At 38.4% G+C, this 14,378-nt stretch overlaps 1 protein-coding gene across 2 annotated transcripts in view; it reads left to right on the top strand.

The window, feature by feature from the left end:
* ERMP1 (endoplasmic reticulum metallopeptidase 1) overlaps positions 1-14,378 on the top strand; it is a 64,246-nt gene that overhangs the window by 33,686 nt on the left and 16,182 nt on the right. Inside the window, exons 7-13 of one of the 2 annotated variants that reach the window (XM_028513828.2) lie at positions 620-832; positions 1,697-1,917; positions 8,194-8,368; positions 8,769-8,959; positions 10,339-10,491; positions 13,211-13,413; positions 13,953-14,068. In XM_028513828.2, coding sequence (XP_028369629.1) covers positions 620-832; positions 1,697-1,917; positions 8,194-8,368; positions 8,769-8,959; positions 10,339-10,491; positions 13,211-13,413; positions 13,953-14,068 — 1,272 coding nt within the window. The remainder of the gene's footprint in view (positions 1-619; positions 833-1,696; positions 1,918-8,193; positions 8,369-8,768; positions 8,960-10,338; positions 10,492-13,210; positions 13,414-13,952; positions 14,069-14,378) is intronic. The other variant, XM_036021662.1, reaches the window with a different exon arrangement.

Here is a 14,378-nt window from a genome sequence, read left to right on the forward strand (position 1 = left end):
GTGAAAGACAGTGTGGTGTCTTAAGTGAAAAGAAGAGAAAGTCAAGGATGGGATGAGCAACAGGAAGAAAGGCCAATCATTCAAAGCTTTTTATAGCTCCTATGTTAAAGCTCAAACTCATTCATTCATTGATACAACAAATATTCATTATGGACCTCTGTGTATGAGGTTTTGTCTGATAATGACTTTTCCCATCCTTGCTGAATAATCTCTCTCCTCATTCATAACTTTTTTTAAAAAAGATTTTATTTATTTGTAGAGAAAGGGGAATGGAAGGAGAGAGGGAGAGAGACATAGATGTGTGAGAGAATCATCAGCTGGCTGCCTCTTATATATATACACCCCCAAATATATAGTAAATGAATAGGCACTAGGAAACAGCCATTGAGTTTGTTATCAGAGTACGACTGAGCAGAGACCAGTTCTAATAGATGGGAAAGATGAAGGCCAGTTGGCTGAGTTTCTAAGTGGAGAGGAAATGGAGTAAGAGTTTGGAGCTTATCTGAAAAATTTAGTAAGAACAGAAAACTGTTCTTGTTCTTACTCTTTTTAGGTATTTCTTTATTTAGACACTGGATAGTTTATTCAACTTTATCTTTTCTTTTTTCTTTACTAATAGGTGACAACATTTTAGCAGTTCTTAAATATCTAGCTACATCTGATATGTTGGTTTCTTCTTCTAAGTATCGACATGGGAACATGGTCTTCTTTGATGTGCTCGGCCTATTTGTCATTGCCTACCCCTCTCGTGTTGGCTCTATAATCAACTCCATGGTGGTAATGGCTGCTGTTTTGTACCTGGGCAAAAAATTGTTGCAGCCCAAACATAAGAGTAAGTATTTTCCTCAAAACTGCAGTACTGGTATGGTATATAGAATTTGCCTAAAATTTTTTAGTCAGTTTGTTTATATCTTTCCAAGAAGTTAAAAATCCTCAGAAAAATATTTGACTTATATAGTAAGAAATTTCTAAATGAATATCAGATTAATATGCTCATTATACTTTTAGTCTTGGAGAAGCAGGGAATTTTACATACTTATGCACTCCATAGAAGTACCACATAGGAGCTATTAGAAAATGGTTTGTACAGATTAACTTTTAGTGAAAAGCCCCATTAAAACATCTTGTCTATACTACAGACAAATAGCACACTGTTCTGATAAATTAACTCCTAGTGAAATTGTTCCCCTTTTGCTTGAAATGTTTTATAGTCTAAGCTGGTATGTGCTGTTACTAGATAAAATATTCAGTAGCTAATTTAAATAATCCTTTAACAGCAGTCCTTTTCCTGTGCTCCTTCTTTTCCTGGGATGGCTTCTTTTTGCAAGATTATATGTGGTAGTTTGTTTTCCATCATTGCTGATATTTTGATACACAAAACATCCCAAAGGTGATGAAGATTAAGACTATGCACTTTCCCAGTCAAGAATATATCTGGACTACTCCTGGAAGACTTAGCTCTTTGAGTCTTTAGTCCTTGAGTCCAGAGACTCTCAGTAAATGTTATTTGAATATTATTCATTGATACCTTACCTATTCTAGTATTTAACAAACCTTATCCCTGGGGCACTTCAATACTTTTTCAGTTACTGTGGTAAATTTCCTGTTTTAATGTTTGCCCCCTTAACTCTACTAATTGGTTATGAAATTGTTTAATAAAGATGGTGGTCTCTATGTTGTGTTTTCTCTCTATTAGCAGCTAACTACATGAAGGACTTCTCCTGTGGACTTGGCATCACTCTGATAAGCTGGTTCACTAGCCTTGTCACAGTTCTCATTATAGCAGTGTTCATCTCTCTGATTGGACAGTCTCTCTCATGGTATAACCACTTCTATGTCTCCGTTTGTCTTTATGGAACTGCTGCTGCAGCCAAAATAATATTCATACATACTCTTGCAAAAAGATTTTACTATGTGGTAAGTGTTAGGTGTATTTGTTGATTTCTTTTTGTTTTCTTCAAGGATTGAAAACAAACTCAAGTGGGATTCATTGTACAGTCATGTGCCACTTAACAGTGGGGTTACATTCTAAGAGATGTGTCATTAGGTGATTTCATCATTGTGCAGACATCATCCAGTGTACTTACACAAACCCAGATGGCATAGCCTACTACTGTAATTGTATGTGCTGCACTTTTATAGAATGGCTGTGCAGCATCACCACAGACCCGGGGTAATGCATTGCAACATTATGATGGCTGAGATGTCACCAGGGGACAGGAGTTTTTCAGCTCCATTATAATGGTATGAAATCACCATCATGTGTGTATGGTCTGTTGTCATTATGTGGAACATGACTGTATTTGGCCTTTTGAGCTTTCAAAGATTGTTTGGCATGGTTATAGAAAACTGGCTCTCAGAACTGTTAAATTTCTGAAAGGCTTCTTATTGTGAGGGTTTTCTTGCAGACTTGAAGCGAAGTTATAAAGCTGTAAACAGTGTTTGGGGCAATGACAATAGGAAGGCTTGTTAGCACAGCCTTGTGGCCTCTGCTGAATCTGCTGCAGTTTTTGTAACCATGCTCTTGAATCTGTCAGCCCTCCCTGAGCTCACCTAATAATTTATGTTTGAATAGCTGTGTTCTCCATTGGACTGTAGGCTCCATGAGGGCAGGGACTGCTTTGTTCATTATCCTTATGCTTAGGCAGTCTCATGCATAGCACTAACACACAGTAAATATTTGCTGCCTGAAAGAATATTGCACCTAAAGCTGCACTTAAAAGTTTTCTCTTCAGTTTCCTTCACTTTTTTAATCCTTTATCTGGTTGATGTAGAGTCTGACAGCATACATATGTGGTATGGGGATGAAAGACACATTACTAAGGAAAAAGGAGGGAAGAGACTAGAGTTCCAAAATGATTTATGCTGATTTAGGCAATATTGACATATTGTTATGGTTTTAACTATGTACATTAATTTGGTAAGAATAAAATTGGAATTAGTGTTGAAATAATAGGACTAAAAATGAATTACTGTGAGACAGCAAGCCATGGTTCCTGATTTTTCTGAGTTAAAGGGAAAAATCTTTCTTAGCTCCATTATTTTAAAGATAGGCAGTATACACCTCTTTTTTCAGTATGTTCTGCTAGGGATTAGAAAGGAGGCATGGAAGACTAAAATCCAGCGTCCTTCTACAAAGATATCTTTGATCTCAGTTTTAGTTAGTGTTGGGATATAGTCTAAGGAACCTTTCCATGTTAGCAGGCCCTTTTGGAGAAGGTTTTTTGAGGTTAGCCATCCATTTATGGCTGAGGTAATGTTTGTATCTTAGTGGCTTCAGTTTCCAAAACAATTATACCATGGGGCTCAATTTCACATACTTGTTCTTAATACAACAGTATATAACCAGAGTATGGCTGACTGTTGTTGATGTGGGGCGGGGGGTTGGGAGGAGAGGTGGAGACAGGAATTCTTAGTTCAGTACGCATGCAACCATGGTAGGCTTAACTACATAGTACACATCAGCATTTACTTTGACTAATTTCAGTTGTCCAATCATACAGCTTTGGGTTGAAAGCACAATTAAAAGAGTAATATGTTTCATTTTCATATCACAAACATGCTTTCAGTACCAGGTTGGCCTGGTACCATGCTAAGGCCTGCTGATACAGATTCATAAGGATGTGGCCATCTTTCTTTGAGTAGCTTACAGTTTTATTTGGGAAAATGGGGAAAACACAGTGATTATAGTCTATTGGGGTGAAGTGAAATAGGGTGACATATTCACAGTGCTGTAGGAATACCAGGCCAGAAGAGATGAATTTTTGTTTGTGAGAGTCAGGAAGGCTTCACGAAGGAGGTGGTGACATTCAAACTGGGTATTTGAAGCATGAGTAGAAGTGCACCAGGTAGGGAACAGGTTGATGGAAAGTCAAAGATGGGAATGTACAAGGTGTATTTGAGCCACAATCAATAAACAGTCCAGTCTGGTGAACACAAGGTTGATAGCACAGTAACTGTTCAGGGTGAAGTTGGAGCATGGCCCTAAAAATCAGTGAGGCCGCCATTAAAATTTTCTAAGCAGGATAGTGAGTGAGACAATTGGTGATTTAGTATGAAAACCATAACAATAGTGTATAAAATGCATTGGAATGGCCAGAGGTGGAAAGGATCAAGAGGTGGGGAGGAGGGAAATGATTTGAGAGGTGTTTGTGTGATCTTCAGGTACAATTTGGGAACTTAATATAAAACATTTTCAGTTATTAAAGATTTCATTGCTGAGATCTTTGTTTTTAGTATCTGCATGACATTCAGCTTCAAATTGAGTCCTAAGAATTATTTTTCTCTTTTAAAAACTGTGCCTTCTGCTCACCACTCTGCTGGACATCTGAGTACTTAAGGAACAACAGCCTGTCTTTCATTGTCCAAGGAGTAGGGAGGTTGTCAAATGAATTTGGACTTGTTTTGAAAATGTATGACTGAAACTCTTCTGAGCTTTTGAAGTGGAGTGTCTTAAAACTAACATGCCCCAGGCTATACACAGAGGTGAGAAGGTATAGAAGAGAAAAACTTAAGTATATCTATTCCATTTTGGTATTTCTTCACTGAAACTATCTTTCATGTTTATATTAATAGACCCACTAGTGCAGACATTAAAATATATTAAGTTAATATGTCAGCTTTCTTCTGAAGAACTCAAGCTGCTGCATAGGAATGCTCAGACTTCAGAGGTCGAAAAATATTGATCAAAGTTTATAAAGTGAAAGCACCAGGAATTCAGGACAAGGACAGAGTTGCACTACAACAGTGATTTTCGACCTCTTTCATCTCATGGCACACATAAGCTAATTACTAAAATTCTGCAGCACACCAAAAATATACTTTTTGCCAATCTGACAAAAAATAGGTATAATTGAGTCATTCACACCAGATACCTATTGTTGTGTAGGCTGTTGTCATTTTTTTATTTGACAGTCTAAAGGAAAAGAGGTCACTGCCTCTGACTAAATAGTCAGTATTGCATGTTTTAAAAATGTGTGCAGCACAGCAATTGAAAATTGCCAGACAGAAATAGAAAAGACAAGAATCCAGCAAAACAGGACTTCCGGCCAAGATGGAGGTGTAGACAGACACACTGTGCCTCCTCACACAACCAAAATAAGGACAACAATTTAGAATGAAAAACAATCAGTACTGACAAGAAACTGACCTGTATGGAAGTACAGCAACCAAGGAGTTAAAGTAGACACATTCATCCAGACCTGTAGGAGGAGCAGAGTCAGGTGGCCAGGTGGAGAGGGGTTGCAGCAAAAAAAGTGGTGGCTGGCAGACCCTGGCCCACAAGGCAGCAGCGGGCGGACCCAGTGAGGCGGCAGATTGTGGAGGGGTGAGGCATAGCTGGCAGTCTGGGCAGCCCCACATTCGTGTGCAGATAAACCAGGCAAAACTGAGGAGTGAGACAGACCATGCAACCCAGGGTCCCAGCTCAGGGAAATAAAACCTAAAAACATCAATTGAAAACACCTGTGGGGGTTGAGGTGCCGGGATAAACTCCCAGCCTCACAGGAGAGTTCCTTGGAGAGAAACACAGGGTCCTAGAATGTACACACACACACACACACACACACCCAGGAAATCAGCACCAGAAGGGCCTAGTTTGCTTTGAGAGGGAAGCGGGGGAAGTGACTGAAAACCAGCTGAGAGTGGAGCAAGTGCCATTGTTCTCTCTCGGACCCTGCCCCCACATACAGTGTCACAACCAGAAAATGGGTTGCCCTGTCCAGGCAAACACCTAAAACTCCTCCCCTCACTGTGTCACAGGCGCATCAAGACCCGCCCCCCCCTAAAAAAAGGCCTGAACAAAAGAACAGATCAAAGCTCCAGAACAAGTACAACTAACCAACAAAGAGAAAGCCATCCTATCAGATGACCCATTCAAAACACTGGTAATCAGGATGCTCACAAAATTGGTTGAATTTGGTCGCAAATTAGATGAAAAAATGAAGGCTACACTAAGTGAAATAAAGGAAAACGGACAGAGAACCAATAGTGATGGGAAGGAAACTGGGACTCAAATCAATGGAGTGGACCAGGAGGAAGAAAGAAACATGCAATCAGAAAAGAATGAAGAAACAAGAATTCAAAAAATGAGGAGAGGCTTAGGAACCTCCAGGACATCTTTAAACATTCCAACATCTGAATTATAGGGGTACCAGGAGGAGAAGAGGAAGAGCAACAAGTGGGAAAGCTATTTGAACAAATAATAAAGGAGAACTCCCCCAATGTGGCAAAGGAAATAGACTTCCAGGAAGTCCAGAAAGCTCAGAGAGTCCCGAAGAACTTGGACTCAAGGAGGAACACACCAAGGTACATCATAATTACATTAGCCAAGATCAAAATGAAGGAAAGAATCCTAGAAGCAGCAAGAAATAAGGAGACAGTAACCTACAAAGAAGTTCCTGTAAGATTATCAGCAGATTTCTCAAAAGAGACCTTAACAGGCAAGAAGAGGCTGGAAAGAAGTATTCTAAGTCATGAAAGACAAGGACCTACATCCAAGATGGCTCTATCCAGCAAAGCTTTCATTTAGAATAGAAGGGCAGATAAAGTGCTTCTTAGATAAGGACGTTAAAGGAGTTCATCATCACTAAGCTTTTATTACATGAAATGTTAAAAGGATTTATCTAAAAATAGATAAAAAATATGAACAGTAAAATGACAGCAAACTCATAATTATTAACAACCACACCTAAAAAAAAAACAAACTAAGCAAACAACTAGAACAGAACCACAGAAATGGAGACCACGTGGAGGGTTAGCAACAGGGGAGTGGGAGGAGGAGAGGGGGAAAAGGTACAGAGAATAAGTAACATAGATGGCAGGTGGAAAATAGACAGGGGGAGGGTAAGAATAGTATGGGAAATGTAGAAGTCAAGAACTTATGACACATGGACATGGACTAAAGGGGGGGAATGTCGGTGGGAGGGGGTGTGCATGGTGGAGGGGAGTGAAGGGAAATGGGACAACTGTGATAGCATAGTCAATAAAATATATTTTAAACAATTAAAAAAAAGATTGTTAGCCAATTAAAAAAAGAATCTAGCAAAATTGCAGGTGGTCATTTGCTTTAAAGATGCTGCAGTTTTCCAGGTGTGCTGTAGGTGGCACCGGTGCAGTTTATACCTTCATCCCTCAGTATCCTCTGGGGAGTGGCCTCTGGACCCCCTTGGACCTCCAAATCCTCAGATAATGGCATAGTATTTCACATAACCTAAGCACATTCTCCTCTATACTTTAAATCATCTCTACATTATTTATGATGTCTAGGAAATAATGACAAGGGAAAAAAATCAGTGCATGTTCAGTTCAAAACAAAGTAATATTAAACACTATTTTTTGTATCTGTGGTTGGTTGAATCCACTCAGTGCAGTGCCTGCAGATACGGAGGGTTGACTGTGCTGTCCTTCACAGGTCGTATCTCTAGTTTTCCTGAAATTCTTTGGAAGTTGTGTAAACAGGCAAGCTCACAGAGGTGACTTTTTTTGAGACTCATTTTTTCTAATTTTCAATTTTAATTTTAATTTTTTTATTTTAATTGTTGTTCAAGTACAGTTTTCTACCTTTTACCCCCATCCCAGCCCACCCCCCCAGCCCTCTCCACCTCCTCCCTTTTATTCACCCCCTTATTATTCATGTATCCTTTATACTTGTTCCTGCAAACTCTTCCCCTTTTCCCTGGAAATTCCCTCCCCTCTTCCCTCTGGCCACTGTCGGCCTGTTCTCAATTTCATCATCTTTGGTTATATTTTGCTTGTTTGTTTGTTTTGTTGATTAGGTTCCTATTAAAGGTGAGATCATATGGTATTTTTCTGTCACCACCTGGCTTATTTCACTTAGCATAATGCTGTCTAGTTACATCCATGCTGTCGCAAAGGGTAGGAGCTCCTTCTTTCTTTCTGCTGCTTAGAATTCCTTTTTTTATTTTATAATACTTCCAAAGTTTACTTACAGCCTGGTGGAGGGAAAGCACAGATTATATACAAGTAGTGATGTTTCTACCCCATCTTGTTAAATTCCCCTTCCCTGTGTAACAGTTTGAAATTACTTTATGATAGGACGTGACTTTGTTTAAAAGATAGACCCTATTTAAAATGACGTGTAACTCCTTAGAGCAATAAAAATTATATTACAACAGAATATCTTTATTAATGGCCCATGAATGAGACCACTTTTGTATTTTTTCTTTATTTCAGAATGCCAGTGACCAGTATCTGGGAGAATTGTTTTTTGACATTGCACTGTTTGTACACTGTGGTTCTCTTATAGCTCTCACTTATCAAGGACTTTGCTCAGCATTTATTAGTGCTGTCTGGGTGGCGTTTCCATTGCTCACAAAACTTTGTGTGGACAAGGACTTCAAGCAGCATGGTAGGGTATTTTCGGTTTTGATACATATGGGAAAATACCTTAAAATACATAAGATAAGACTTCCAGGGGCTATTTTTTAAAAATCTTTCTAAGGAAGGCTGTCTAAATTGTTTTTTTTAAATTTTTTCAGATTATGCAGATTTTTCTCTTATACAGTATATATACCCTATCTCATTTTCATGTTTATGAACACATGCTAATATATTACTTATATACTTTGTTTGGTTATTCTTTGTACTTTAGCCCCTCTGAATGTTCTATCTCACAAGATAACATGTACCAAAAGGGCAAGAGTCACATCTAACCTAATTTGTTAGGTGCCAAGGTATGCCAGTACTATAAAAATCTGTATCTCATTGTAAAATTTTAGAGATTTGTGTTTTCTTTCTCTTTTTCCTAGGTGCCCGAGGAAAATTTATTGCCTTTTATCTTCTGGGGATGTTTATCCCTTACCTTTATTCATTGTACCTCATCTGGGCAGTATTTGAGATGTTTACCCCTATCCTTGGGAGGAGCGGTTCGGAAATCCCACCTGATGTTGTGCTGGCTTCCATTTTGGCCGGTTGTACGATGATTCTCTCCTCTTATTTTGTAAGAAAACATTTTTTAAAAATTTTCTAATTTATTTTTTGTATAAATATGTGACTAGTTTGCACCATGATGGAATCGCCTAATGACACATCTCTTAGAATGTAACCCCACTGTTAAGTGGGACATGACTGTACAATGAATCCCACTTGAGTTTGTTTTCAATCCTTGAAGGCAGCAAAAAGAAATCAACAAATACACCTAACACCACATAATAAAATCTTTTTGTGAGGGTATGTATGACACTGTTGCTTATAATGAGAAATTTTTTTAAAGATTTCATTTATTTTTTTAGTGAGGGGAAGGGAGGGAGAAAGAGAGGTGGAGAAACATCGATGTGCAAGAGAAACATTGATTGGTTGCCTTTCTCATGCCCCAAACTGGGGACCTGGCCCGAAACCCAGGCATGTGTCTGGGAATCAAACCAGCAACCCTTTGATTTGCAGGCCAGCACTCAGTCCACTGAGCTACAGCATCTAGGGTAATATAATGAGAAATTCTTAGGTAAAAGAAATGGTGAGTAGCTATATAGTTTGTGGGTTTGATATGGTAAGAAAATGTAGAATGGGGTTTTTAAGTCAGTGATTTCATGGTTTGTCAAAGTGGCTCCTTCAGAACCCCTGAAGGATTTTTACCCATGTATGCCCCCTACAATTTTTAATTTAGTGATTTCATTATAATTAATAAACATATTTAGGATTTTCTGGTTGCCTGCCTTGAGACTGAGACACTTTTCCTGCCCAAGTTCAGATTTGTTGTTTTAATTGTGTTGGCTTTGGTGAACTCAGCATGGAACGGGAGGGACAGTACTACTTTGTATTGCCATTTTTCTTCATATGCAGGAACTCAGGCAAAGTCTTGAAAGTACATCTAAATGCTAGATTAGATGAATCCAAAATCTTGGCACAGTATAAAAAAAACACAAGTGAAATTTGAGTTTTATTGAAACAGGCCATCTTATGCTTAAAAGCTTACCTCTGTTTCTTTAATAGAAGCCTGATGTCATGATTTTGGGAGTTAAATAGTCTGCTGTGCAGTGTTAACAGCTCATTGGCAGAATAGGAAAGAAGGTCATGGTTTGGTGATGGATCTACATCCTCTAGTTTCTTTGCCAACTGAGCAGAGACACTGTTTCAGTTTCTTTTTTCCCTATTGCTGTTTGGCCACCTGTCAAAAAGACACCATCATGGCAGATGTGGGCATTTCTCATTTATCTAGGTTCCAACTTGTGATGGAAATCTCTTATAATTAGTACTGTGTTTACTGGCTGTTGACACTTGCTAATTTTCTTCATCCTCTTAATACCTGTTAGAAAATAAAGTCAATTAAAGTCACCCTTCTGCCAATGGTAATGTTTCTATTTTTTGTGTTTTGTGTTTTAGATTAACTTCATCTACCTTGCCAAAAGCACGAAAAAAACCATGCTAACTTTAACGTTGATATGTACAATTACATTCTTCCTTGTGTGCAGTGGAACTTTTTTCCCATACAGCTCCAATCCTGCCAGTCCAAAACCAAAGAGAGTGTTTCTTCAGGTAAGAGCAGTTCTCCTGAGCTATTTGAAATTCTGGAGAGGAAAGCTTTGTGTGCTTTGAGCTTCACTGGTCAACAGGAAAACCAGCTGACATGTCTATTTTGGCCTGTTTAGTTGTACTTGACCGTTTTGCATTTGACAATGAGGAAAGGAGTGACCGTCGAAGCATTCTTATTATCTGGACATACTTCTCCAAGAGATCAAATTGGAAATACCAACTTGTTGTTTTCATTAGTGTTCAAATTGTAAAAATGCACCTACTGTGAAGACTGAGCAAATACATATCATGGAGTAATGAGCTTTTAGAAGTGCAGATTTTAAAAATGTCTGCAGGCCAATAAAAGTCTGAACTATCAACTGGCAAAATGAAATAGATATTTTAAAATACTAGTAAAATTGATCTTAGGTAATGCTTAAAGTAATATGTGACAATGAAAATAATCTAGATAGGATTTAATAAAATGAGATTTAGAACTTTCTTAGATTTCAAGTTTTTTTCTGCAGACTTTTTTTAGAGCTTGTACTATAAAACAGGAAAAAAGACTAAGTTGCTTTATTCCCAACCATCTTCTCTGTTAGAGGTTGTGGAGTGGCTCAACAGAAAAGCCAAGGGTCACAACCTAGATAATTATTAAAGGGCTTGAATAAATAATAATTTTGAACTTAAATATCAGAGAGCACATTTTGAAAAGGGCCTACTATTCCTTTTTTGTATTCCTGGAAGACACAGTGATACATTAAAAAAAATTTCCACATGATGATATGTTTGTGATTTTAAAGAGTGAGGATGGGGAAAGGAAAGGGGGAAGAGGGAGAGAGAAATAGAAAGAGAGAGAGAGAAACATTAATATGAGAGAAAAGTATCAATTGGTTGCCTCCCATACCCACCCAAAGGATAGAACCCTCAACCTTCTGGTATATAGAACGATGCCCAACCAACTGAGCCACCTGGCCAGGGCCCACAGTGATACATTTTATGTGATATTTTATATTTTGCAAAACCTTTGGCAAAGAACAGCTATTTTTCAGGAGATTTAATGTTTTCCATGACTTGCTAATTTAAAAAAATTTAAATTATGTTAACATACAATATTTTATTAGTTTCAGGTGTACAACATAGTGTCTTCCTAATTTTTATAGTTGATTCCATCAATAGTGTTTAGGAAAAGCCAACTTTTTATTTTTAAAAACTCCTGTTCTGCCCTAGCTTGTGTGGTTCAGTGGATTGAGTGCTGGCCTATGAACTAAAGGGTCGCCAGTTCGATTCCCAGCCAGGGCACATACCTGAGTTGTGGGCCAGGTTCCTGGTGGGGGGCATGTGAAAAGCAAACCACACATTGATGTTTCCCTCTCTCTCCTTCCCTTCGCCTCTGTCTAAAAATAACTAAATAAAATCTTTAAAAAAACAAAACCAAACATACAAAAAACTCCTGTTCTTATGGGTTGTGGGGTTTGCTTCTTCCTCAGTGCCAGAAGTTGGTGAACTTTTCCTGTAAAGGGCCAGGTAATAAATATTTTGAGATCTTCCAGCCATATGATCTCTGTCACAGCTGCTGTTTTTACACAGTGAAAGCAGCCATAGACAATACCTAAGCACATCAGTATGGCCACGTTCCTATAAAGCTTTATTTATACAACTGGTAGTGGGCCATTTGGCCTGTGGGCTATAGTTTACCCCTGCCCTGTGCAGTCCTTTTTCTTTTCCTCTTTGATATTCTTCAGACTGGTTTCTGTTGTTAATAAGGCCATTCCAGATGGAACATGGTGCCCTTTCGTCTGGTAGGCACAAGTCTGTCATTTAGTGGTGAGCTGTGATTCCTGTTTTTCTCTTCATATGTAACACACTGAAAGGGGAATATGTGTGTCTGTGTATATACTACTTGCTTTAAGTCCTCTTCTAAAAGGAGTTCAGCGTTCGTGGCTCTTAAGATTTTTTTAATGAAATTTAAATATATAAGTATATTTTTTAAATAATAAAACAAAATATATTTGTAAGAAATAATAAAACAAATAAATAAAACAGTCTATCATTGAGTTTAAGAGAATATTAGCAGTATGTAAGAAAATCCAAGTGCCCCTTCCTGATCCAGCTCTTTCTGTACCTCTCCCTCTCCTCATCCCCCAAAGAAGTAATCACCCACTATCTTGAAGTTTGGAGTTAATCATTGCCTTACTTTTCTTTACTCTACCCATATGTATAAATTGCTAAACAACAATCTGTAGTTTGCCTCTTTTTGAACTTCTTTTAGGTAAAGCCACACCATAAATATCCTTTTGCCCAACAGTGTGAGAGTCTTGCATGTTGATTTGTGCCACTGTACTACATTATTGTTCGTTGCTGAGTAGACTTCTGTTGTAGGATGATGGTCCAATTGGTCTGCCCACTCTCCTGTTAATGGACATTTGGGTCGTTTCCAGTTTTTGCTAAGACGGAATCAGCACTCTTGTAGCTTGCAAAAGTTTTTCTAAGGTACATACTCTGGAGTGGGATTGCTGGCTTGAAGGGTATATACATGCTAACTTCATTAGGTAATGCTAAACAGCCTCCTAAAGTGCTTGTGCCAGCACGCACCCCTGCCAGCAGTGTGCGAGGCTTCCTGTTGCTCCACAGCCACCTCATTTCTCGGTATTGTCAGGCTTATTCATTTTTGTTAGTCTGGGATGGGGGTGTAGGTGAAGGAATTGAAACAGTAGTTTTCTCATTAGTCTTGTCCTTTTAGCATGTGACAAGAACATTTCATGACTTGGATGGAAAAGTAGTTAAACGGGACTCTGGAATATGGATCAATGGATTTGATTACACTGGAATGTCTCACATAACACCTCACATTCCGGAGATCAATGACACCGTCAGAGCTCACTGTGAGGAGAACGCACCCCTCTGTGGCTTCCCGTGGTACCTGCCAGTGCACTTTCTGATCAGGTCGGTTCACTCCTTTTCTGCTTCAATTGGGGGTTAGTTTGTTCTCAGGTCCTGTCACTGTGGCAGCACTTCGCTATTTAAACTGGTTAACACAGGTCAAGTGCCATTCATACTGTTTTTTCCTATCACTGCAAAAGTTCTATTTCTTTAGTGGGATGAACCACTTAGAAGTATAGGTTTCATTTATTCAAATTTAGAAAGTTTTTCCTTTAGAAATCTCAGTAGTTAGAAAGGGTGGCCCTCTTAAATAATCAAATAGGTAGCAGTTAAGCATCAAGTTCAAATTGCTTCATTTCTGGGAAATTTTTATCATTTGATAAAGATTAGATGAGAAGAGATAGATTGGTAGTAGAGTCAGGTTCACCTAGGGTCCTTTATTCTTTGGGAAGGTTTTATCCTGCAATAACCTGGGCTTCAGAGGAATTAGAATAATTTATTATATCTGTCAGAGTTTATTTCCATGCCCCCAAATGGGTTTCATATATTCTGAACACAAGCATCCTAAATATTATTGATGCATTGAATTCCTTTTCAAATAGGAAAAACTGGTATCTTCCTGCCTCAGAAGTTTCTCCAGGAGAACCTGTTCATTTCAGACTTGTATCCAAAGAACAGACCCACTGGGATTCTGTAAAGCTGACCTTTGAAGCCTCAGGTGAGTCATAGGACTGTTGTTGCTTCTTGTCTTTAGTTCTTAAAATTTTTAATAAGCATGTATGTTTTTTCCTCAAATTTACAATAGTGGCCAGCAGCTGAGTGTTTCCAAAAGCAAGTGCAGCTGATTATGATTTCTTAAAGGAAATTCAACAGACTTTATATTTAGAGCAGTTTTAGGTTTACAGAAAAATCGAGCAGAAAGTAGAGTTCCCCTCTCTCCCACTCTCACAGCTTTCCCTAGTATTAACATCTTGTGTCAGTGTGATACATTTCTTATAAATGCTGAGCCAGTAGGGACACATTATTAT

The sequence above is a fragment of the Phyllostomus discolor genome, chromosome 3 (genome assembly GCF_004126475.2).
Source record: "Phyllostomus discolor isolate MPI-MPIP mPhyDis1 chromosome 3, mPhyDis1.pri.v3, whole genome shotgun sequence".
Classification (NCBI taxonomy): domain Eukaryota; kingdom Metazoa; phylum Chordata; class Mammalia; order Chiroptera; family Phyllostomidae; genus Phyllostomus; species Phyllostomus discolor.